Raw genomic sequence first — 26901 nt, 5'->3', positions numbered from 1 at the left:
TGTTCACACCTTCTGATCTGTAATGAAGGCACGTAACAGTTCAAATACAACTTGGTGAGTGGCAGCTGCGGGGGCTCATCATCCACCCACTTAGTGTAGCGGTACTGTACTCTGTTTTAGGGTAGCTCTATACTGAGTGGCAAGCCAAATGATTTCCTGTAAACCAGGAAATCATTGACAACACTGGGTGGTAATCTCATAACCAACCAACACATGCTTCCTAAGTGATAACAAGCGGGTTGGCGGAGGGTTAGTACCCTTCCTGGAAAATAACTAATTAAAAATACAAACAAGAAACCTCAGACCAGGACTGACCAACAGGTGACGGCTAAGGATCATACAAAGGACACGGTATGGATTGCGACGGGGAATGTAAGGGATGCGAATGAGGTGAAAGAGAAAGAGATTGTCCACATGCTTGAGGGTGTAAAAGTGGATGTATGTGGAACAACCAAGACTAAATGGCAAGGTGAGAGTGTGAGAGAATGGGAGTATGGATGGGGTACATGAACGGGCGTGGGTGAGAATAAGAGGGCAAAAGAAGGAGTGTGTATTGTTGTGTGCATGAGATGTAAGGAGAATATAATAGAGTATGGATTAGTTGGCTCAAGGATTGTGTGGGTAAGACTGAAAGTTAGATTACAAATGTGGGTGACTGTGTGTGTGTGCGCAAGATCATGCAAACAGAGTGAAAGAAGAGTTCTGGACAAATATGGAAGTGTCCATGGAAAAGTTTGAAAGGAATGAGAGAGTGTTTTTGACTGGAGATATGAATGGAAAAATTGGGAATGTGAAGGTGGATGGAGTAGTTGGTGAGTGGGGTGTGTCCGCATAAGTGGATGAGAATGGCAGTGCTCTAGTGGACGTTTGTGCTGGGAGGTGGCTGGTGATAGCCAATACCCTCTTTAGGCACAAAATGATCCACAGGTATATGTGGTAAGTGGTGAGAAGGGTGGATGGTGAACTGAATAAATGAAGGGTAATGACTGATTATGTGTGTATGGATGATAGAATGAGAATGCGTGTAGTGGATGCAAGAGCATATAGAGGTTTGGGGAGTGGACTTTCTGACCACCACTTGGTGGTGGTGAAAGTCAAGGCTGAAATGAAACGGAAGAATAGAAGGGAAGGACAGGAGGAAGTAGTTCATACAAGGAGGGTAGAAAGTTTGCAAGAAGATGGAAAAAAAAAGGCCGAATATAGGACAGAAATGGAGAAGTGATTGAGCAAACATGATTTGGAGCAGATGGGGGACGCGGAAGGTGTATGCAAGATATTCAAAGAAGAAATCTGTGCAGTGTGAGGTGGTGTGTAGTGTGAAAAGAAGACAAAAGGGAGTGCAAGGAACAGCATGGTAGAATGAAGAGGTGAGACTGAATGTGGCACAAAAGTAGAATGCATTGGCCTATACAGGTAGTGAGTGGATGAGAAACAGAGACGTAGAGGAAGTTGAGAGACGGAAGAGAGAGTTATATGTAGAGAGGAAGAGAGAGGTGAAAAGATGAATACGAGAGAGTAAAGACAGTGGATGTGGAATTTGGAAGAAATTTGAGTGTAAAGTGGAGGGAATGTAAGAAAATGTTCTGGAAAGAGGTAAAGAGAGTTAGATAGGGTGATAAAGAAGTTAGCTGGGGAATGAAAGATAAAAATGGTAAACTGCTAGTGGAGAAGGAAGAAAAAGTGAGCAGATGAAGAAAACACTTTAAGGAATTCCTGAACACAGAGAATGAAAGTAATGCGAGTACAAGTGGCTGGGGAGTGGCTGGGATGAGGAGGGTGAGAAGAGAGGAGAAAATCAGTAGGATGGAAGATGTGGAAGCAATGAACAAAGTCAAAATGGGGAAAGCCCCTGGAACTGATGGAATATGTGGTGAAATGCTGAAGCATAAGGGAGAGATAGTAGCAGAACTGATATGGAAGATGTGCAGATTGGCCTGGGAGGACGGTAAAGTCCTGGAAGATTGGAAGTCAGGTATACTTATTCCCCTATACAAAGGAAATGGGGAAAAAGAAGTGTGTGTAAATCACAGGGGCATTTGTCTTCTTAGTGTAACAGGAAAAGTATATGGTAGGATACTTATTGACACAGAAATAACGGAAGAATTAGCCGGAGAAGAATAGGGAGGTTTTAAGAAGGGAAGAGGTTGTGTAGTTCATATAGGGCCTATTCATTCTTAGGTCATCAGTGGAAAAGTTTCTAGAGAAGGGAAAGAAGTTGTATGTGGCCTTCATGGATTTGGAGAAAGCATATAACAGAGTGGATAGACAAGGACAGTGGAAAGTACAGTATTAAGAATATATGGAGTAAATAGGAAGTTGCTGAATGCTGTGAAGAGTATGTATGAGGGTGCTAAGGCTGCAATGCATGTGGACAGTGAACTGAGTGACTTTTTCTATTTGAAGGCTGGACTGAAACAGGGATGCGTCATGTCTCCATGGCTGTTCAATCTGTATATAGATGGGGTTATAAAAGAGGTACAAGCTAGGGCAGTGGACGTTGGAGCGGCCCTAATGACAGAGGGCAGTGTTTGGAAACTCCCTGCACTGTTGTTTGCAGATGATAATGTTTTGTTAAGTGAAGATGAAGGGGAGCTGCAAGGATTGGTGGATGAGTTTGGGAATGTGTGTAAGAAATGGAATCTAAATGTGATGGTAGGGAAGAGTAAAGTTATGGTCTTCGAGAGATATAAAGTCACTGGATGTACAGTGAGGTTGGACGATGAGGAAATGGAAGATGTGAATGTGTTTAAGTACTTGGGTTGTGTGATAAGTAAGGATGGAAGTTTAGAGGTTGAAGTGCTTGAAAGGGGACAACAGGGAAGAAAGGTTGCTGGTTCCTTGAAAGCAGCAATAAGAAACAGGTAAGTAAGCATGGAAGTAAAAAAGTTGCCACATGACAGTATTGTGATACCAACTCTAACATATGGAAATGAAGCTTGGACCTTGTTGGAGGGACACAAGAGCGAGAGCAGTGGAAATGAGTCATTTGAGAGAAGCACATGGAGTCACACGGAGGGACAGACTGACAAATAAGGAAGTGAAGAAGTGTTGTGGTGTGGATTTGGTTGAAGTAGTTTGGCCATATGGAAAGGATGGAGAGTGAGAGACTGGCGAGGAGAGCATATATATATATATATGAGTGAGGTGGAGGTGGGGAGAGGGACAGGGAGGCCAAGGATGAGATGGCGGGATGGAGTGGAGAGGTATATGGGAGAGGAGGGTGTGAGCTGGTAGCACGGCAAGTGAAAAGGTGGGGGACAGGGCAGCATGGAGGCAATTTGTATGAGGCCACTCCTTACGGGATTATGGGGTCTGGCAACAGATTGATGTTTGTTAATTACATTACTGCTGTTACGACACTGATAAATTAGATCATAGTTGGAAATGGATGGATCTGGTAATCTGGCTTTGCTGGCTTTTACTGAACTTTAATTCAATAGTGATTCGCGTTATCCAAGATTCATAACAACAAAACACACCGTTTGATAAGCGTTATCCCGAAGATAGGCTACTTGGCGTAATTCCTAAAATAATTATGAAATCTAAAGTGACATTAGACTCTAAAATTTCTACTAAATCTGACTATCTATGAACTGATAAGGCTAAGGAGAAAGCATGTTATCTTGCCTGAAGTGAATGAAATAAGATTATTTTGTGAAGTGCCTGACCAACAACACCACGCACCCAAACACACTTTATGTAGTCCGGAACTTGGAATTTTTCGTCTCTCGCTTGTGTTGCAAAATCGTACGACAAAATGATCTTAGCACGATTACTTAAGCATAGCTGATTGCAGTCAGAATTCACTGGGTATCATTTGCTTTATAGTAAAGGAAATTATTTAAGAAACGTTAAAAATGATGGCGAAAAGAAGACAAAACGAAAACATCAATTCCTGACTTTTATTTTTTTTTTCATTGAGGTTGGCCAACCACATCATCTGATGAAATTATATTGTTGCTGTCCATTTCAGCTGTTGTACTGTTTTAAAGTAAATTGTATACAATTTGAAAAGCCTGAATATTATAGAAAAAATATTCAACGTTCCATATGCTGTATACTGTGCTTAATAGAACATTATTTTGCTGATTTGAGGTTGGCCAGCTTGCCATCTGGTTATAGGCCGATCATCTGACAAAAATATTTTTTTTAATTCACGGTAGCTAGTCTACAGTAGTCAATCTTATCAAGATTCGGCCACATTAGCTCCGGACCTCCGTTACTTTATAATGAAATGGAATTTTTTATGGCTCTCTGTGATCAGTAACAAAAACAAAGCGACATTCACAATGACAAAACAAAACTCAGTAAGCTGTTCATTTCAAGATTCATACATTCAAACCTAATGAAAAATATAATTGTTATCTTTATTGATAGTATTGAAATGAAAATATAGAAAACGCTTTTGCAATGCAGGGAGAACACTTTTCAAAACTGTGCTGGCTGGTTGTTTTGACGTATCAGCTGATTGTCGTAGATTGCTGTTTGGGTAAGAGACGTGAGCTTTTGACTGTTTTGAGATATATTAAAGCGATTACTCAGATTAACGTTATACTGCAGATAAGACTTATAAATAAATGTCAAAAGCCAAAATTAGAAGCTTCAGTTTTGCCGTTCAACCTTCACACACGCAAAATACCATAATCACAGTTGTCAAAGGAAATAACGTCACAAATTGATACTGGGTCAAAGGAAACGGTTAACATTGTGGATAAAAAAAAAAAAATAGCTTGCAGATTATTTGAGTTTTGTTTGTTACACGTGTTAGACTTTTCATTTCTTCCTGAATTTCATCCATTAATATTTTCTTGTTTTTATTGTGCCCACTAATTTTTCACCTAATTGCTTTAGGCCAGGTCGTTTGTGTGTGTGTGTGTGTGTGTGTGGTATGAAGATGATCCTGAAGTGAAGAGGGAATCTCCCCCCTCCCATCATTTCATGGATTGCTTTTTTCAGTACAGCATACCTAGCCCTCGTATCACCACAGTCAATGTTAACCGTACGGGCTTCTGTTTTTTGGCGATTTTCCTCTTTCTCAGCAACTTGTTTTTGTCCTGCATGGGATGAATTGATGTTAGGTTATTGGAAATTTTTTAGATATTAAACTAACCTCAAATGTCCCTGCATAAGGTATATAACGAAGGGTACGAGGTGTTTTTATTGAGGGGTGGGCGCCATTTGTTGCTGCATGGGATGAAATAGTGTTATCTGAATACACTATTACCCCTTTTGGTTTGATTAGATAAGGTTAGTTGAATATTGTATCTAAACACACACACACACATACATTATTTCTGACAACCTTTAGCATCAGATCAACCTACATAGGAGTAGACATAAACAGGCTGATTAAAAAATAAATAAATAAATAAATATAAGAGGAGCATGTGAAGCAAATACAATAATGACAGGCACCTCTAGAAACGGGTCGGTCTTTTCACCAAGAGCCCTTTTTTTCTCGTGTATGTTCGCTGTCTTTTTGGTATCGATGTACAGTACAGAAATCACATTAAAAGAATATCAGCATCTTGTCTGGAAAAAAAAAAAAATGGTAGGGAAAAGTTGGTCTTTTCATCGAGGGCCACCGAGAGCCACCTAGCCTAACCTAACCCAACCTAACCATATTTTTTCAGTCGCCCTTGGTATATCTCAGTGGCCTTCAGTGAAAAAGACACTACAAGAAGCCAGGCTGTCTGAATATCACCAATGGTTTTCGGGAAAGACATGTTCAACTCTCGTTCAGTACCTGTATATCCTGTATCTTCGTCTTTTGTGTTTATTATGAACATTGTTGGAACATTAAAACGATTATGCTACAGTTCTTTCATCTTAGCTCGGCCCAGATTTTTTTTTTTTTCCTTTTGCAGCTTTGTCATAGGTCAGTGGTGGAAAAAGACAGTACTATGGCTCTATATTCTTTCCATACCACTGGCTCTACATTCTTTCTGTACCACTGGCTCTACATTCTTTCCATACCACTGGCTCTACATTCTTTCTGTACCACTGGCTCTACATTCTTTCCATACCACTGGCTCTACATTCTTTCAGTACCACTGGCTCTACATTCTTTCTGTTCCACTGGCTCTACATTCTTTCCATACCACTGACTCTACATTCTTTCCATACCACTGGCTCTACATTCTTTCCATACCACTGGCTCTACATTCTTTCCATACCACTGGCTCTACATTCTTTCTGTACCACTGGCTCTACATTCTTTCCATACCACTGGCTCTACATTCTTTCCATACCACTGGCTCTACATTCTTTCTGTACCACTGGCTCTACATTCTTTCTGTACCACTGGCTGTACATTCTTTCAATACCACTGGCTCTACATTCTTTCTGTTCCACTGGCTCTACATTCTTTCCACACCACTGGCTCTACATTCTTTCCACACCACTGGCTCTACATTCTTTCCATACCACTGACTCTACATTCTTTCTGTACCACTGGCTCTACATTCTTTCCATACAACTGGCTCTACATTCTTTCTGTACCACTGGCTCTACGTTCTTTCCATACCACTGGCTCTATATTCTTTCTGTACCACTGGCTTTACATTCTTTCTGTACCACTGGCTTTACATTCTTTCTGTACCACTGGCTTTACATTCTTTCTGTACCACTGGCTTTACATTCTTTCTGTACCACTGGCTCTATATTCTTTCTGTACCACTGGCTCTATATTCTTTCTGTACCACTGGCTTTACATTCTTTCTGTACCACTGGCTCTACATTCTTTCTGTACCACTGGCTCTACATTTTTTCCACACCACTTCTTCATGGCAAGCACCATATTCTTCTGTAGTGTTAATCTGTTGTTAGAGCTCAGCATTCAAGATGGAGAGATGGCAATTTTAGGGCAAGTTAGAGTAAAATGAAAGGCACTCACAAGTAAGAATAAAATTGATATCATGATAGGTAAGGGGCTGAGTCTGTGTGATGTCCTGTTTACCCATCTGTTTCTGCAGTGTTCATTAAATGCACTCAGAGAGTACAGGAATAGTTAGTACTGTAGTTAGCAGGATTCCAGTGGTGCGTGAATGAGTGTCCAGCCCATTTCACTGGACGAACTGTTGATAGTTTTCCAAATTTCTTGCTTGTGTGTGTGTGTGTGTGTGTGTGTGTGTGTGTGTGTGTGTGTGTGAGACCTGATTCATAGGTGGGAATAAATATTATGATGATGATGAGGAGGAGGAGATGGAGGGGTGGAGTGGAGAGATATATGAGAAGGGGGGGGGGATTGTTAGCTGGGGAGAGGACAGCGAAATGGTGGGAGACAGGGCAACATGGAGGCAATTTGTTTGTGGCCACCCCTACTGGGATGAAGGCATCTGGGAATAGATAGATAGATAGATGATGATGATGATGAATGAGTGAACAGATGACAAAGGCACTAAATTGTTTTTGGATGAAATTCACTGGACCTTAGCTGTGAGGTAGGAATTAGTCTCCTTGGTTACTACGCTACCTTGACTTAAACTTGACATTTCTCCATCCTGATCACAAATCTAGTACCAGATTAACAGTACAAGAAAATGGGGCTAATCATGAAGAAGTGCTTTGGGAACATTGTAGAGCCATAGTATTATCTTCTTTGTACCAGTGTGCCATGAGAAATAAGCAACAAAAGGATGAAAATCTGGACCAAGTTAGTGTAACAGACCTAAAGTCAAATTTACCTTTGTATCTAACTACACTTGGCCATGACCTCAGCAGAGTGGGGCTAGGGATAGTTAGCAGATGAAAATAAGCTGATTATAGTAAGGAACTCATCTATCCTGGGTCACGTTGTTTGGAGACAGCAAGAGTAAAATTGTGTAAGATGTCATTGGACCAGAGGGTTTGAATTGGGAAAGACATGAGACAGCATGAGAGTGTTAAGACATACCGATGGCTGTGGCGTTGTGTTGGATGTCATGTGTGTGAAGTGAAAGTGCTTGTGAGTCTGCCACTCTCTCACAGCACACAAATTGTAGCTTATTAAGGTGAAGGATTGTGTGTGTGTGTGTGTGTGTGTGTGTGTGTGTGTGTGTTTTAAATGTAAGGAAGAAGGAATTAAAGGCCAGAAGCATACTCCCTATGTTCTTTCAGTCTTCACACCTACTTCACCACCACAAGTTTATTATGTAAGAGGGTGAGTTTCTGCTTGCTAACAGGGCTACAAGTCAGCCACTAGGTATTCAGGGACATGCTTATGAAGTGCATTAAATTCTTTGCATGGTCCCTGTTTAGCCAGTCAGTATTCTGGTCATGCCCATCAAGAAAACCTGCATATCTTTCTCTCGTGCCTGTCTTTCCCTGTTTTCTGTACCCTACCTCACCCCATCCATAGGTGGGAAAAAAAAAAAAAAAAAAAGAGGTCTGCACCTCACCACAGGGAGGTACAGGGAAGAATGTGGAGGCATGGTTTCTGGATGGATGCCACAATTGCACCTCTCCACTTACTTAACAGAGGCAGAATAGTAGACTCCACATCACCCCATTATTTGGTTATATGGTTATCGCCCAGCATTGTGAATGGTTTCTTGGGTTACAGGAAACCATTAGGCTTGTTGTGTAGTGTAGAGTCGCCTTAGAAGAAGTAGGCAGCGCTACATCCAGTAAGTGAACAAAGATCGTCACTTCCTACCACATGTTCAGTAAAGTACCTTGGCCAATCTTAAACAGGATACAGTATGATGTCTGCTGAGTAAATGTGGTGGACAGCAGTTATATGGTAGATCCACTGAACAAACATGACATGCTTCCAGACTGCTTAGTGTGTTGCCTTCATAACCACTTGATAAATTGTTTTGTCAAGTGAGTAACATAAGGCCCTGTGGTGAAGGCCATTTAATTTATCGTATTTTATCCTGCCATGGTTCAGCATCCAACATAACTGTAAAGAACTGAAAGGAGAACTATTTTTCAGACTGACATCATTTATTTTGTTGAAAAGATGAAAGAGAAAGCTGATGTGAGCAGAACCAAGCACACACACTAAGTAAGAGAAAAACCTAAGTACAGTACTTTATAGAGGAAAACACTGGAGTGTGAATTGGAATAGCAGGACAGTACGAACCCTTGAGGAAGCACATGAATTGCTGATAGTTAAAGAATCATTATTAGTATTTACCAAGCCAACATAATTAGGCCTAACCCATTAGTGACCTCTGATTTAGATATAACCTCGGCATCCGTACAAGATCCTTGAATGAGTTTCTCTCAGTGAAATAAAACTAAAGATTATGCTACTGTGTGGAGATGATGGTGATGGTGAAAATGATAGCTAATGATGATGGTTATGTTATTGTTGTTATTATTATTATTATTATTATCATTTTTAATATTATATTTGCCACTCAGGGATAAGCGAGGCTGGTCACTCTCATCTTAAATGTTAGGGCCAACTTGCCTAGCCCCAGGCTCCTACGCTTCTCATGGGACAACACTGGATTAGATGATGATGATGATGATGATTATTATTATTATTGCTATTATTATTATTATATATTAATCTTTCCACAGATCATTACTAGTAATTGACAAGACAGAGGACTTGAGTTACCATGAATGAACTGCAGACCAGCAGAGAGGGTGTGGGCGGGAGTATGGGTACAGGCTCAGGTGTGAGTGAGGTGAGTGCGAGTTCATCGGGACAAAGTTACACCCCTGCCACCCGCACCCCCACACAAGTCACCAGCCCACGTCGAGTACTCCTGAAGCTGTTTGCCCACACAGTTGCCATGTTCACGCTGCCATTTTTTGCGTACTATGGCAGTAAAGACTACGTGGAGCAGGAGTATGGGATGGAGCCCCCCAAGAGCTTTATATACGGTGCCATCGCTGCCGTCATCGTCGTACAGGGCGTCATATTCTCATACATCTACCAGGTATCATATTATGTGGGCACTCTTTGTACCAGAGGTTCTCTAAGAGATCACCTGCTTTTTCTGTATTTTATCTTCACTCAAATGGCAGGTAATTAATAATGGCATCCAGTAACAGTACTGCACAATCCCTCAAAAGTCTGTTATATAAGTGTTGTATCTTAGGCCTTCAAGGAGGGGAGTGTATGGCAAAAAATACTAGAACTCATATACCGTTACCCACAAAAAAAACTAGAGTGAATGCCAGATTGAAATCATATACAGTTACTGCACATTTAAAGACCATTGAACATGCTAGTATGCTTAAGTCCTTTTACATAATGGAAGCTTTACACCACCTTCAAGAATTTTGAGATGGCAGTTATTGTGCAGTTTATCCTTACTGACCTCGGAACAATGTGGTCTATCACCCTAGTGTAGTAATGGTTTCTGATGCTACAAGAAACCCTTTTGCCTATCACAGTACAGTCACATGAAGGTAGCACTACATTTCAGTGAGTAGATGGTAGATGTCCCACCTACCAAACATAATTATTTTCTGAACCAAATAGAATATTGCTTTTGTGGTGACGTGCTTAATATGTAATTAAATGATCACTAATGACTACTTTTCCTGCAGGCATTCCAAGAGGAGCAGCTGGAAAAGAGAGCTGCTGCTGCCGCCGCCAAACGTGACTGAGCACAAGTGTGGCCATGGGTGTGGTGTGAGATGCAGGAAGGACTCATTATAAGTCACAGTTTTTACTCCGTGTTAAATTATTTAATCCATATACTGATGGGGCAATACTGAACTGAATGGTGAGTGGAGAGTCACATCTCCAGTAACAAAAAATGGCGTTTCTCAGATTTACGGATCAGTTGCCCCTCAGGATCCAGAAGTACATACATACTGTACTTACATACATATATACCAGTACTTAAAAATACATACATACCTACATACGAACATTTCATACACACATAAGTAGGCCTACCCCATTTTTCAGTACCAGTTACATGGAAAAATTGATATTTTGTTAATACTAGTGACCTATAATGAGCCATACTTGGATAGTACAGTACCAGTAGTGTCTGTCTGGGGTGGTGGTGGTTAGATACTCTTTAGCCCCTTTATTGTGATCAGCACTCGTATGAGGTGTCCTGCAGGATTTTTTAAAAAACGAGGGGGGTTATTATGGGGCAAATTTTGAGTAATGTAAACAGAGGACACCTGTAATCTGGTGTATGGATTTTTTTTTTCCCCCCATCCTCTGTTCATCTGTGAAAAGAAAGAAAGAAAAAAATGCTACACTGTGTTTATCATAGTTTCAATCCTCAGCTGTTAAAGAGCTGTAGTTAACGATATCATGATATTCTAAACTTGCCTTCCATGTAATTCATCCATGAGTTCATCAGTGTGGTGATTTGTAGCGTTCATTCATTTTGTAGCTTTATAATGGTTGAAAATTGTACACGTGTTGATATTGCATACTTGACCCAAACTTACCCTTACAGTACCCTCCTGAAATTTAGAAAAAAAATAAAATCACAGGACATCTTGTATCTTGTTCATGCCACTGCCACAATATTCAACCCAGCTCAGGAAGCAGCTCGTGGAAGGAAGGGATTAGGTAATGATGCCAGTCTTTAGGTTTCAGCTGAACTTTTTTTTTTACTGGATTTAAGATTATACATTATTTTTTGTATAAAGTTCTTTATAATTGTTAAGTAAATTTAATTGTAATCGTTAAGTAATCTCATCTTTTCATTTTGTACAGTTATCATATATATAATTCATTCCTGAAACTTTTATATAATGCTGTATATATTTGCACCGTTGTAACATACTGTTGTTGGTAGCTGATCTTGTAATAAAATGACTGATAGTATATCGCTGTTTAATCATTCAGTAGTGCCAATTAAAATAGGTACTTGAGAGGGATGCTTTCATCTGGTGGCACCAACAATACTAGGTGGCTCTGCTGCCTCTTTATGGAAACTTCTCCTCTCCCTCCCTGTTCCCCCAAAAGAGGAGGGTGGACCACAGGAGGGCCTCTTCAGTCTACAGTCCACCATTTACACCCAAGGAAAGTTCTGCCTTATACACCTGCCTGCCAGTTCGGACCTTTATGCTTGAGACACCCACTAGTGATGCAGTAGCCAAACACTCACATGTTTGGTACCACTGTGTGGGAGGGGAGAGATGAAGGGACGAGGAAGGCTGGGGGAGCTGATAGTTCCTACCCCTCCCTCTTCCATCCCCATCCTTCTCACACAGTTACCAGATGGATGAATGTTGGCTACTGCGTCACTACTATTTGTCTCACATTTACTATTTAGAAGTGGTGAGTGAGTGTATAACGCTGAACTTTCCTCGGGTGTATATACAGTATCTAGATGAGCCTGGGGCCACAATATACACATCATGTAAGATATGCCTTCCAGTCACAAATTGCTACATGCTCCAACAAAGTCTTCTTAACAGAGACAAAGCCTTAGCCCTTCGAGATGTCAGTACACAGTGCAAAGCTACATCAGCCTCCAAACCTCACTTCTCACATAGTCACCATATCATGCCACCTTCTGGGCTTTCCATGTCTCACCATCTTCATCACTACTTACAATTATCATACAGGACTCGCAATCCTTCCATTATAATAACTTTTTTTTTTCCTTGCCATATTTTTCTCACCGAAGCATGTTTGCAAAGATCCCAAACCCCTTGCAGCCCAGATGATGTCCATGTTCACATTGTAGAATTAATTTGACTGGTAGCCAAGGAGATTCATTCCTACCCCATAACTAAGGGTCAGAGAATTTTAAGCAACCTTGACTAAGGTTTCAAGTTGTAGGAATGACCCAGTTCCATCAGGTGAAAACAGATGATAACATGCCAGGGGATACAAAAACAAACTTCTGGCATAAATATTTACAGTCATAAATATGCATATAAAATTATATACAAGTATTCATATAAAACTATCCATACATGCTAAAAGTCTTCTTACAAACAAGTGGTAGAGAGAGAGAGAGAAGGAAGGAAGATGTTTTGTCAATTGGAAACACAGTCGGGGTGAACCCAGCGCTACATCAAGTTTGTACTTCAATTTAATGCCTAAGTAGAGGATTACCAAACACGAGAGGGACAGGCAGGGCAACGTCTTCTCACATGAATACAACACAATCCCACACAGCTAAAAATAAAAGAAAGACAGGTAGAAACAGATACAGAGACAGAGATGAACAGACAGACAGACTGAAATAGAGGCAGAGAATCAGACAGAGACACAGAGACAGACAGACAAACAGAAAGAGAACTTTAAAATCACTAGTATGTATTTAGAAATATCATCATAATTTTGTCCAAGTACCCAATTATCAAATGGATAGGTAGGAACTATGAACTACAGAGTAAGAAAGGTTACTGGTATTAACACAGTGTCTAGTGAATTCCACAATACAGTACAGACATTTTCTTATCATTTAATCTTACAAGGTTCTCAGCGTAGAGAGAGAAACACTCACACAAGTATCGTCCCATTTCTGTTTGAATAAAATTTAAACTCACGAAACATAACAAGAGTCCTGTCTCAACTGATACGTGTCTCAGATGGTTCAACTTTCCTGCTATGTATTCGTCCATCCTATGGAAGATAATTGTTTCTCTGACTGTACATGGTCTCAACACATTCACATGCTGTTCATGATATCAAACACATTTAGCACAACAGTTGGTCTTGTACAGTAGTGAACACAAACATTTGGAATTCTTAAACGACTTGTACTTAACTATTTGCTTTCCTAGTGAGATGGAGGAGGAGACTCAAGGATGAGATGGAGGGATAGAGTGGAGAGAGAGATATATGTGCGACGAGTGTGTGAGTTGGAGGGAAGACAGCCAAGTGGCAGAGGACAACAACCTGGAGGTGGCTTGTTTGTTGCTACCCCTAATGGTACAGTATTAAAGGCATCAGGCAAGAGACAGACTGATAAATAGACTTTCCTAGTTTAATTTTATCATGTGGGATTTTCCTGTATTAATGGAAAAGACATTTTGCAATGAGCATTTTTCCTGGCAATCAGGTACTTGAGGGTCAGAGTGGGTGTGGAGAGTCATAAATGCATTAATGTTCAGTGTAAATGCACTATTGTAGATCCTCAGTAATTTTCCAATACTCTTATGTGTCTTAAGCCTGGTGGTATAGCAGTTTGAGGCACCAGAGGGATGAAGGTCCACATTAGGAAAGACAAAAAATTATTTGGTTAATGGAAATGCACAGTCATCGATCCTCAGAAATTTTCTAAATACAACTAAAAGCCTTATATTCATAGTTTTTCACTGTTGTTGTTTTTTTGTCATTTGTTCTTTACCGTAACTTTTTTACCACTGCATATACAGCGCCATCATTAAAACAAGCCCCAATTATCAGCACAACAGTTCCCAAGGCCTTTAATGAATAAGTATTACAACATGAGCAAAGTGAAGAAATATTCTGATATATGAGAGGCTAAACTGAGCATCCAAACAATCCTGTATCAAGACAGTTGGATGGTTATTATAGTTAGTTGGAATGAGGATCTGTTGTCAATACTTAAATAATGCACAAAACATTAATATTAATGCATAAAATTAGGAAAGAATGGACTGGCTTCTCATGGACTTGGACAGTAATGCTCTGTTCATCAAAATCTACCAAAAAAAATGTTGATAATGCACAAACATTTAATATAAAATGCAAAAAAAAAGAAATATATATGAACTTTAATCAATAATACATGAGACAAGCCAATGCAGTGAAGTTATCAATGAATTAATCACCAATTTAAATGCACAAGATCACAGGAGGTATCACTGATAGAGGTAAAAGTACATCCAAATGTTTACCAATAAGGACACAGATGTGCAATTGAACTTAGGATCAATTCCCTCTTGTAACTGAGGTTTGTTTTGGTAGGAAGGACAATACAGACACTATCCATCAATCAAGCCCCTCGAATCCTGGTTTAACCTCACAGATCTAGCCATCTGCTTTTTGGGAGGGCAGCTATTTTCCTACACCCTCCTTTATGTGACAGTTCTCTGATGTACACAGGAAGATCAAGGGTAGGCCTTCCTGCTGTGTACTGATGTAGTGAAATAGCTCCAGTGTCCTCATACAATGTCTTAGTTGCCAAGAGGTCTAGTGAATTAACATGCTCCAAGCAGAGTGGTCTACTTCTAAGGGATGGTTGGAGTTTGTCACTCAGGTATTGCTGTTCAGGGGAGCAACTGCTCACTCACATTAATATTCTAGATAGCATAGCTTAGCCCCAAGTTCATGTGCTGTAAATGGGACAATACTGGACTGGATGATGGATGAATGGATGGCTGCTTTTCCTTTAGGTGCATTTCACACACATCTGCCAAATAGTTACAAGAGGAAACCGATCTCATGTTTGTGAACCTTGGCCCAGGTCTATACTGCTGTCTGAATCTGTTGTTTATGCATGCCATGTGGAAAGACCCTAGTGAAAGGATCAAAGGAATACAGTGTTGAAGAAGCATCCCATTGGCTTGCATTTCCCTACAAGACACAGACACACACAGGGACAGACTTTGCTTTAACACTGTTATGAAAAGGACACCTGTAAATTCTTCTGGCCAGTCAATTACTTGTTGCACTCTGGGAATTTAGCAAAATCTGAGACACTAGAAAGGTATACAGTTGTCAAGATGAGGTTAACAGTAACTGAGTAGAACAACTTGGGGCCTGAGTTTCCCTACATAACAGCATGTACAGTAAACTTTCCACAAACACACACTATTAATATTGTGTCCATATTTCCAGTAACCATCTATGGACTGAACTGTGGCCATAAACCAATAGGTGTTCCTTATATGACAATGTTTTAAAAAGACTTGGATGTTCATACACTGATTTTATCCCATCTTATTTCTGTACATATCCCAGGTACATACCTGACCAAATTTTTTCATAAGACTAAGCATGTAAATTGTAACAAGTGAAGGCCTTTGTTGTACAAATTTGCCATAAAGGCTTTCCCAAAATTTCAACATACAGTAAACGATGTACTGTATAGCTTAACTCCGAAAGTTTATATTTGGTGTAAGCTTCATAATGGTCTAAGTCTGTACTGGCCAACAAGCTCACGGAAAGTGGAAGGTTAACTGTACATGAGAGAAGTGGCTTTGTCTTCAATATTTGGTGGATACATGGGGTATAAAAAGGAATACTGTACAGATGCTACACATGAAAAAAGAAAATAAAGGGGGGGGGGGCATTCAAAGTTTGGAGTACATCTTCCCTGTTTTAAAAGCTATAATAAATGATATGATGAACTGGCAGTTACAAAAATGCATAAACCTTTGGTGCTGGGAACTCCTTCGGAAAGGGTCGGGATCGTGGTTTTCGTACATTCATAATCTTTCAAGACCTTATTTATTTTTCCCATAAATAAAGAATGGCTTCGTAAGACTGGATTGTTTGGTGCACTGTTGAAATATTGGGCTGTATTCTCACTGGCTTGGAGCTTTCTTAATACCGTGCTCCATCTTTAATTATTTATTTTTCCTAACTTCTTTGATACCCTCTAGGAGAAAAGCAAGATGTCAGAGTTGATGATGATGATTATGATGATAATGAAGAATCAAAATATACTGCTTCAGAAGATGGGTTATGAAGTCTCCTATGCCAGTTAGAATACTGCTTATTGTACTGTGGTGTGTGTGCAAGGGGGTGGGTAGCTTTGGGTTTGGATGTGGGTGGGTGGGTGTGGGTGTGGATGTGGGTGTGTGGCTGCTACCAAAACACTTTATTTCCATCATAGCGTGGAGAGCCAACATCTGCATTTAGTTCATCTGTCACTTGCTCTGCTTCTGTTGCTCTGAATTCCTGTGTCTTTCAATGGAGTATCAATTGAGTCAGCACTTGCTCTGTATATTAATGGGGTTCTTGTTTTGCTATTATTGCATTTATCCATTTTTTTCTTTTCCAGACTGAGTTGAGCATTTTCCATGTATCAGATTTTACAACACACAACCATAGTGTGATTAAAGTTGAACTGCACTAGTTTGTTACATCCTGAATAATGACAGTCCAAGAAATAGTAGTCACTGCTGTTAAAATCCTTCCATAATTGATTATCTGTTAAAATGATATGTTAAATCTGTCTTCTTTCAGCTTTCTGTTAACACTGCCCTTAAAAGTACTGTAGTTAGGCAGCTAACTCGTTCATTATACAGCATCAGCTCCAAGTCTGGTCACCTGGCAGTGGTTTAGTGGACTGGCAGCGCTGGTACTATTGTGAGCAAAAATTCACTGACAGTTCCCTACCAACACTTTGTCCTTCCACATTTCTAATACAGTACAGTACTTCCCTGAACATCAGAGAGCATCCTTCCTTCTCATACTGTTTTGTTGTTTGCTCCAAATTACTATCACAGAGAAGTGTTGGTGAACTTTTGCTCACAACTGTACTTGCCTGTAGCTTTTTCCATGCCCATACTGGCACGCACGTCTTTTGATTTACGAGGAACATATACACTATTATTCTTGTGATTTGCCAGTTTGTGACAAAGTATATAACAGTGCTGAGCCACAGGGAGCCTCACAGTTTACCAGCCAGTATGTGTGTCAGTAGAGGACAGTACCGAGACACCAAGTTTCTTGTATTTCTGTATTTTTATTGGGTCAGGAGGCTCCATAGCACTTCTTCCTTATTGATTTATTATGCATACTACACATCAATATTACCTTGAATGTTATTTATGCCTGTCTATTATTCATACGGTGTGCATAAGTAAAACAGAAGATAATATTAACATGCCATATACAGAGTACTGGTAAGGAAGAGATGCTAGAAAGTCATCTAAGTGATGAGAATGTGGGCCTGGGTCTGCTACTACTGGCCATAGACCTGCTGGGGATGGCTGTGGAACAACTGGGTGCAAACTTGGCTCATATCCAGTCCCAGGTTCAATTCTCAGGACAACCTTGAGACCTTCTGGGAGGGTCTCTTTACCCTGGTATGTTTGCACCTTAAACAGGGACCTGGTATTTTAATGTGATGGTTGTGTCGCAGTCTGGGGGAATGCTTGTTGGGTGCTCTTCTTGTGAGTGACACACGAGCCGCTATACGAGGGTGGAGAGTTCGTGTGGGGGCGTCGTGCCAGAGAGGTCCAGTGTGGCATTGGGCAGCGGCGACGCATTAATTTCCCGCAGCCTCCCCTCCTGACTCACTGCCTGCTGGATGTTTTGCTGGGCCACTGCCTTTGTTTTTTCCTGAAGAGAAGAGTCATTGATTATGCATTTGTGGATGGGGGTTGAGAATTTTGAAGGCCTGATGTGACAAGTCTGGCCATGTGGAGAGGATGGGGAATGAGAGGCTGACTAGGAGAGTGTATCCATGTGAAGTGGAAAGGGGGAGGGGGAGACCTATGTTGAGATGGAGGAATGGGATGAGGAGATATAAGAGAGAGAGGGGGTTGTGAATTGGAGAGATGACACAGGACAGGGAGATATGGAGGCAATTCACTTGTGGCCACCCCTGAATGGATTAAAGAGCTTGGCAATAGATAGATACAAATGATGAGTAGGCTGGTCAAATATTCAACCTCTCAGATCTCAGTGACAATTTTTACTTCATTCTAGGTGCTGCCTAGATGATTTTTATTAATCTTTGCAAAGGCCTGTCATGCTGAAGGGATTTATTAACGTTGCACCTGACTATTCCTCATCAATAGTTTATCCTAAGATGATTAAAATAATCTGAGGGTAGCAAAAAAGAAAAAACAGGAAAAAAGCTATCTTACTAAATCACTGTTCTAATTACTCACCTAGAAAAAAATGAAAAATATTGTGCTGAAATTTACTGTTCATCTACCAGATCATCATAGCATGCCCTTGTTATATACACCACATATCATTTCTCTTGACTCTCTTTATAGCCATTAAGTCTGAAGTAAATAACAGAAAACTGCCAGTATGTATTAAATTCCACCGTTATAGTACCTATGAACCTGCTTTGCCAGTTAACCCGAAATTACAGTACCATTTGTAAAGTATAAGCAGTGACATACAGTACCATTTGTAAGGTATAAGCAGTGATATTTTGGAACACATCAAAATAAAATTGTTTTTGATCTATGACCTTTTGACACACAAAATCATTGTCTTGTGACCTTCAAAATAAAGTTACCAACCTTCTGCCAAATAAAAACATTGTGTATCATGGCACAGCCGCAGAAGATGATGCCAACCCCAATGAAGACAGATGTGAGGATGGCTGGAGTTGACTGGAAGTGGACAAATGTGTACAGGATCACACCTGAAACAAAACACTGATCTATAGTTCTCGGTCTTGGTAGCACACGGGGATGCCTCTGTTACCATCTCTCAGTATTCTGGCTTCCCAGTTTAAGCTACATTGTTCCAGTGTCCTGTAGAGGAGAGTCACTCTGGGATCAGCCTTTATTTAGACACAGCCACTGTATACAGAATTTCCCTGTTGGAATGATGACCATGCCAGCACAGACACATGTGTAATTCCAGAGAGGTGGCTAGAGGTCTTTCTGTTAAATAATGCTTCCAGGATTGATCATCTACTACTTTCCTGTATTGTATGTACTTGACTACTGTGGCCTAACTTAGGGTCCCAAAACCTCACAGGGTTTACACTATTATATTACTAACAGTTACTAAAATTGACAGCACAAGTGTGTGTGCGGGCCCATAATTTTTGATGATCAATTATGGAACGTCTGCAAATGTGAAATGCAATCAGCTCTTATCCCATAGTACGGAGTGTAGTCAGCAACAGTACAGAAAGGTCAAAACATTCTATCAGCATTTGCTTTAGAAATCAATGTACATATACTACAAAAAAGGAGGGGGGCTTGTCCACACCCTGATGCTCTCAATTTTTGTTATACATCCCTAAGTCCTTCTTAGCCTATAATGGAAACTGCCTGAACTGTACTATGTATGCCAGAGATGCCCACCTGTGAGGAAGATAGGCACAGAGACAAAGAATCCCCCGACAGCACACACCCGTGACACAGATGACTGACGCAGGTATTTGATCATTCTGTGGAAAGAAAGGTAAAAACAGTTGAAGGCACAATACATCAGTTCATCAGTTTGGGAACAAATATCACAATTGCTTGACCGTTTCAGTTCGGTAGTGTCTTGTGTCCTTTCAACTGGGCACTGGACAGATGATTTAGTGCAGTTTTGGCGAGATATTTGAAAGCAAAGGGGTTAATGAAGGTTGGAGATTGTGTTGATTAATAATACAACCAAGAGGATATCTGTACATAAAAAAAGGTTACCCGGTATATCTAATCACTCCAGTCTAGATAGTCCCCCAAACTAAATAATTTGTCTGGATATGGCAAGAAGAAATACAAAATTCTGTCATGGTACTCAAGGGCTTAACTATAAGGGACCCTATTTAAACAGTGAATGATACGGTGCATTAACATACTGGAAAAGAAGCAACAGTGTTATGAAATTCATGACCCCACCCTCACTCTGCATGACCCCACCCTCACACTGCATAACCCCACCCCCACACTGCATTACCCCACCCCCACACTGCATGACCTCATCCTCATTCCATGACTCCATCCACACACTGCATAACTCCACCCACACAGTGTATGACCCCACCCACACACTGCATGACTCCATCCACACACTGCATAACTCCACCCACACAGTGTATGACCCCACCCACACGCTGCATGACCACACCCTCACACCACATGATCCCACCCCAACACTGCATGACCCTATCCCCACACTGCATGACCTATCCCCACACTGCATGACACCACCCTCACACTGCAAGACCCCACTCCCACACTGCATGACCCCACCCCCACACTGCATGACCCCATCCACACAATGCATGATCCCACCCTCACACTGCATGACCCCACCCCCACACTGCATGACTCTATCCTCACGCTGCATGACCCACAACCTCACACTGCATGACCCCACCCCCACACTGCATGACCCCACCCTCACACTGCATGATTCCACCCTCACACTGCATGACCACACCCCCACACTGCATGACCCCACCCACACACTGCATGATTCCACCCCGTGCTGTATCACCCCACCCTCACAATGCATGCCCCCACCCCCACTTTACATGAGAGAGAGAGAGAGAGAGAGAGAGAGAGTGAGTCTGTAGGAAGAAATGCTTCTGGGAATTATGAAAAGCAAGGAGGAAGGACGTAACGAGGAAGAGCAAAAATGAAAAGTCAAGGAAAAATGGAAACAAACCGTAACTCTACACTTGACGCTAAAATTACTTCCCCTTTTTTAAGGCTAATTAAATAAACCATAAATATGATAACAAAGGGGCAAAAGTTAATAACCATTAATTTATATTTTTAAAAGGGTGACGGGGGAAGGAAAAATACCGAGCCAAAGTCGACACCCAGGACACGGGAACGAACACTAATGGCGGCCTCGGGGCCAGTGGTGGAGGGAGAATTCCTCATCGCAGGGAGACAATACCAGCCCTGCCACTGTCTGCATGGCGAACATTTGCAGTCATCTTCCGGCACATTCTTCCCGGGTAAGGAACTGAGCTACGGGGGCCGATATTACGTCGTTGTTTGGCTTTTGAACGCCTGTCGCAAAAGTTTGACGTGTTTGGATCCTTTCTCTTATGAAATTTAAACTGTTACTTGACAGTGTGACTAATTAACCCCTTTGTCACCAAGATATCACTGTAATTATGTCCTGGCTAATGTCTGGCAATTTTATTCTGCTTGGGAATCTCTGCTTGTAGTGTAAGTGTGAAAGCTCTCAACCCGAATGCATGAATAAATAATACAAGACCTCGGGTTTGATGGGCACTTTGCGCTTTTATAAAACTAACGGGATCTGTACTAAAGGTGAGCCAAATAAGGGAATAAACTGACTTCATGGACACGGGTGGGCGGAAAATGAGAGAGAGAGAGAGAGAGAGAGCCTACAACACAGTTTTACTACGGTCGCAAGCACCCGCCCAGTACAGCCCAAGGGACTATACCTTCAGGGGTTCATGCAGTGTGGAGTGGGGTCATACAGTGTGGGGGTGGGGTCATGCAGTGTGGGGGTGGGGTCATGCAGTGTGGGGGTAAGGTTGTAATGCAGCTCACCCTAACTTCACCTCCATTAACTGTACCCCATCCAACCTTACCCGACCTAACAGAACGTAACCTAAACTAACTCGACCCAGCGCGACCTAACCTAACCCTACCAACCCAACGTAAACTAACCCAATCTAACTTAATCTAACCAAGAGCATAATGCGTTGAGAATCAGATTAGGGTCAGATAGAAGCCTTTGCATGCCACAAGGGGGGTGTGGGGGGAAGCCTCACACGAAAAGAGAAAAAATAAGAAAATGGGGGTATTGGTGGAGAGAGAGAGAGAGAGAGAGAGAGAGAGAGAGAGAGAGAGAGAGAGTGCTGACGAGGAAGTATCAGCCTCTTCAGCACGAGTTCCCTGAAGAAAATCGTCTAAAAAGCTAGCAGGACTTCCCATACCTGACCCAACCCACCCTAACCCCAATCTAACCCACCCTAACCCCAATCTAACCCACCCTAACCCAATCTAACCCACCCTAACCCAATCTAACCCACCCTAACCCCAATCTAACCCACCCTAACCCAATCTAACCCACCCTAACACCAATCTAACCCACCCTAACACCAATCTAACCCAGTCTAACCCATCCTGGTACCAAACAAAGGAGCAGGAAGTAGGAAGGTATGTTAGTTTGTAGTATAACTCGATATAGGCGAATATAATGCGGTATATTAACACTTGTAAGGATGCGTAATGCCACACTGAAGCCCCGAGAGAGAGAGAGAGAGAGAGAGAGCGAGAGAGTTAATTTGCAAATAAGACTCTCCCATCTATCTACGTGCACACACACACACACACACACACACACACACACACACACACACACACACACACACACACACACAGTCCTTGGGAAGCGGTAATGATGTCATGCCGTTAAAATCCATCCACTATATTCCGTTTACTTTAACTTGGCCTAAAATTGCCATCTCTCCATTAGCACTAGAATATGATGCTAGTCACGAAGAAGTGCTGTGGAGGGGATGTAGAGCTGTAACAAATTTTTCTGCCACTGATAAGCCAAAAATAAAATGCAAAATGAAATATAATCTTTAATATATCTTGTTTAATTAAAAGAAAAAAATCCCCTAACCCCTTTTAGCGCAGTTGATGGCCAGGGGTAGTTGGATGAAAGGGTGATTTGACTAGTAACCAAGGAGACTCATGCCTGGCTTTTGAATTTTAGGGAGCCACGAAATAGTACTGATGGTTTAGGAGTGGACCAGTTCCCTTAGATGAAGACGGTGGATAGATAAGGTGTTGGCTATTTTGTTATCAGTGCAGGTAGATAGTGTGTTGGCGGAGAATTTGTGTGAAGGTAAAGTGAGAGAGAGAGAGAGAGAGAGAGAGGGGTGGTATTAGCGCCTTGGTATGGGCTGGAGATCTACAAGTGGTATTGGTATTTAAATCACTTTGGAGGCGAGGAGAGCTGGTATGACTGGAATTTTGGGGGGTGGGAGAGGGTGGTATGTAAATTCATAACGAGTGGTGTGACGGAGGGAGGGAGAGGTGGAGAAAGAGGACGGGTGGAAGAGAGGGAGAGGTGGAGAGAGGACGGGTGGAAGAGGGAGAGGATGGGGGAGAGGATGAGGGAGAGGGAGAGAAGGAAAAGTTGGGAGGGAAGGAGGGAGAGAGGGAAGGAATGAAGGGAGGCACAGACGAAGAGAGATGGTAGAAGTGATGGAGAGGAGAGAAGGAAGGAGGAAAGAGGGAGGGAGAGGCAGGAGAGCAGGAGAGAAAAAAATGGACGAAAGTGTGTGTGTGTGTGTGTGTGTGTGTGTGTGTGTGTGTGTGTGTGTGTGTGTGTGTGTGTGTGTGTGAGTGTGTGTGTGTGTGTGTGAGAGAGAGAGAGAGAGAGAGAGCGCACACACATACACACACGTTATTTAGCAAGCCAGAGCGGGAGGTGGCTGGCTGAGCGGAGTAATTTCCCATGCAGCACCTGGACCCATTGCCCTTACAGGTCAAACGATATAACCCGCAGTAGTGGTAGTTGTGGTAGGTGTGGTGGGGGTCGGGGTGGTTATGTGGTAGGTGTGGTGGTGAGAGTAGGTGTTTGTGTGGTAGGGGTGGTGGTTGTGTGGTAGTGTAGTGGTGGGAGTTGTGGTGGTGGGGGTAGGTGTTTGTGTGGTTGGGGTGGTGGTTGGGGTTGTTGTGGTGGTGGGTGTGGTGGTGGTAGTTGTGGTGGTGGGGGTGGGTGTTTGTGTGGTGGTGGTGGTGGTGATGTATGGTAGGTGTTGTGGTGGTAGTTATGGTAGCGGTAGTGGTAGTGGTGGTGTTAGTTTTCGTAATGATAGGTGGTGCGGTGGTAGTTATGTTGTGGTAGTGGTGGTATGGGAGAGAGAGAGAGAGAGAGAGAGAGAAATGAAGGGAGGGAAGGAAGAAAAGCAGGAAGATAAAAAGGAAGAAGGAAGGGAGCAGAGAGAAGGGAGGAGGAGGGGAGGGAGGAGAGGGAGAAAGGGAAGGGAAGGAGGGGGGAGGAAAGGAAGGGAGGGGGAGGGGGGAGGAAAGGAAGGGGGGGAGGAGGGGGGAGGAGAGAGAAAGGGAGGGGGGAGGATATGGGTGAGGAAGGAAAGTCTGCAAGAGGTGAAAATGTCACTATAAAGGGGAGGGGAGGGGAGGGGAAGGGGAGGGGGAGGGAGGGAAGGGGAGGGGAGGGAAAGAGAGGGGAGAGGGAGGGGGAAGGGAGGGGAGACAAAAGTTTATAGCAGGTTTCCAAAATAGGGGAGGGCGGAGGGGGGGAGGGGGAGAAGGGGAGGGGGAGGGAGTGACTTAAAAGCGGCACCTATATTCTTACACACACACACACACACACACACACACACACGCAACCCCATGACAGGCGTAGGGTCCCCGGGCTAGGCTATCACAGTACACGACAATTAGCCTATTTTTCAGTACCATAATTTTCTCTCTCTCTCTCTCTCTCTCTCTCTCTCTTTGTGTGTGTGTGTGTGTGTGACAAACGTACACACATGACTGTTTATGTGTACCTCTACGCCTTTAAAGAACAGTTTGGGGTCTCCTTTCTAACCTTCTCCCTCTTCCCCCTCCCCTCCCCCTCCCCTCCCCCCTTCCCTCCCCACCACTTTGCATACCAGCTACCACCATTTCTAGGAGTTGTGGTAGTTGTGGTGGTGGCGGTGGTAAATGTTCGGTGGTCGCAATGGTAGTGATGGTAGTAATTGTAGTAGCAGTAGATTTTGTGGTAGTAGAAGTGGTAGTAGTGGTGTCTGTGGTAGCTGTGATGGTAGTAGTTGTAGTAGTAGATGTAGTGGTAATAAAAGGACCGGTAGTAGGGATAGTGGTATGTGTGGTAGTTGTGATGGTAGTGGTAGGTAGCTGTGGTAGTGGTGGTAACTGTGGTAATACTGGCGATTTTGGTAGCTGTGATGGTGGTAGTTGTGGTTGTGGAGGGAGTTGTGGTAGTAGTGGTAGCTGTTAGGATCCCATGAGAGAGAGAGAGAGAGCTAGTACACATCCTCTGACTTTAGACAATACACCATTACCCTCTTTTCCTCCTCTCTCTCTCTCTCTCTCTCTCTCTCTCTCACACACACACACACACACACACACACACACACACACACACACACACACACACACACACTCACTCACTTCAAACTTTTCCTCTGACCATGTACACAAACACCTTTATCAATATTATCAGTACAAATAGTAATATACTTCTCTCTCTCTCTCTCTCTTACAGCCTACAGACGAGAGAGAGAGAGAGAGAGAGAGAGAGAGAGAGAGAGAAGTGAGTCAGAGGACGTAGAGAGAGAGTGAGAGAGTGAGTCAGTGTGAGGAGGTGACTGCTGATCTGGGTACAACACTTACGAGGGTACAACAGAGAGAGAGAGAGAGAGAGAGAGAGAGAGAGAGAGAGAGGGAGGGAGAGAGAGAGAATAGCACGTGTTAATTATATATGCTTTTTTTTTACCTTTTTGTTAAATTTGGATGCTTTGTGTTTTTTCTCTATTATTTTATTTACCAATACAGAGGGGGAGTAAGTTGGGGGGAGGGCAGCGAAATGGCAGGGGACAGGAAGACATGGAGGCGATTTGTTCGTGGCCACCCCTCGCGGGATTGAAGCGTCTGGCTGTAGATAGATAGACAGAAATGGCTGACAGTACAGGAATATGTGTCCAGGTGTCTTGAACTGGCCAGGTAGTGAGTGTGAAGCTAGTCTAAGAGGAAGAGTTACTCCTGCAGGTGGCACTTAATTGTATGAACACCCTACCTGTCTTCATAAAGGGCTTAGGTACCCCTGCAGGTGTCAAATTTTGGTATAAATATCTACCTGTCTTTATAAAGGGAGTAGGTACCCCTGGATGTGTCAGGTGTGTGTCCTACCTGTCTTTATAAAGGGCTTAGGTACCCGCGCAGGTGTCATTCGTGTGTGTAAATGTCCTACCTGTCCTCATTTAAGGAGTAGGTATCCCTGCAGGTGTCAGACGTGTGTGTAAATGTCCTACCTGTCCTCATAAAGGGCTTAGGTACCCCTGCAGGTGTCAGGTGTGTGTCCTACCTGTCTTCGCCGTTGGGACTCTTGGCCAGCTTGACGGCGAAGATGAACTGCGCAGCGCAGATCAGCAGGCAGGACAGGTCGAGTGAGAGTGTGAGCGCCGCCAGGGCCAGGGTCACCTCGGCCACACTGTCGGCGTCGCGGGCCAGCGGGGTCAGCTCCACCAGGAAGGTCAGCGCCAGGAGGGCCAGTAGCAGTGAGGTCAGGCACAGGAGCCCTAATGAGGTCAAGGCGCCCCTCGCACCAGTACTGCGGGTGAGGGTGATGAAACGAGGCACCAGTGACCCCGTGACCTTGCTGACTTTGCTGACCTCGGGCGGTGGGATGGGGGAGAGGTGTGAGAGGTGCGACAGGTCAGTGAGGTG

The 26901-nt window shown here is 42.7% G+C and overlaps 2 protein-coding genes across 2 annotated transcripts in view; one reads left to right on the top strand and one right to left on the bottom strand.

The window, feature by feature from the left end:
* Positions 1-4442: 4442 nt before the first annotated feature.
* Positions 4443-11725, top strand: LOC145402224 (uncharacterized). Its single transcript, XM_080274342.1, has 3 exons — positions 4443-4489; positions 9514-9878; positions 10495-11725. Exons 2-3 carry the CDS (start codon positions 9555-9557, stop codon positions 10552-10554), a joined length of 384 nt encoding a protein of 127 aa, XP_080130468.1. The 5' UTR covers positions 4443-4489; positions 9514-9554; the 3' UTR covers positions 10555-11725.
* Positions 11726-17986: 6261 nt separating this feature from the next.
* Positions 17987-26901, bottom strand: part of LOC145402172 (uncharacterized) — a 9212-nt gene continuing 297 nt past the window's right edge. Inside the window, exons 1-4 of the mRNA XM_080274289.1 lie at positions 26540-26901; positions 19855-19940; positions 19057-19181; positions 17987-18136 (exon numbers count right to left, since the gene is read on the bottom strand). The exon at positions 26540-26901 is cut by the window's right edge and continues 297 nt beyond it. Coding sequence (XP_080130415.1) covers positions 17987-18136; positions 19057-19181; positions 19855-19940; positions 26540-26901 — 723 coding nt within the window. The remainder of the gene's footprint in view (positions 18137-19056; positions 19182-19854; positions 19941-26539) is intronic.

Source organism: Coenobita brevimanus, chromosome 57, assembly GCF_032717465.1.
Source record: "Coenobita brevimanus isolate Jiangsu-jjx chromosome 57, ASM3271746v2, whole genome shotgun sequence".
NCBI classification, from domain to species: Eukaryota; Metazoa; Arthropoda; class Malacostraca; order Decapoda; family Coenobitidae; genus Coenobita; species Coenobita brevimanus.
The sequence above is the reverse complement of the archived record's forward strand: the minus strand, read 5'-3'. Positions and strand labels throughout refer to the sequence as shown.

Excerpts from the sequence above, each read along its gene's own strand:
- LOC145402224 (XM_080274342.1), top strand. The coding sequence starts at position 9,555 with ATGAATGAACTGCAGACCAGCAGAGAGGGTGTGGGCGGGAGTATGGGT. Across the intron at positions 9,879-10,494 it reads TATTCTCATACATCTACCAG|GCATTCCAAGAGGAGCAGCT; the intron begins GTATCATATTAT and ends CTTTTCCTGCAG.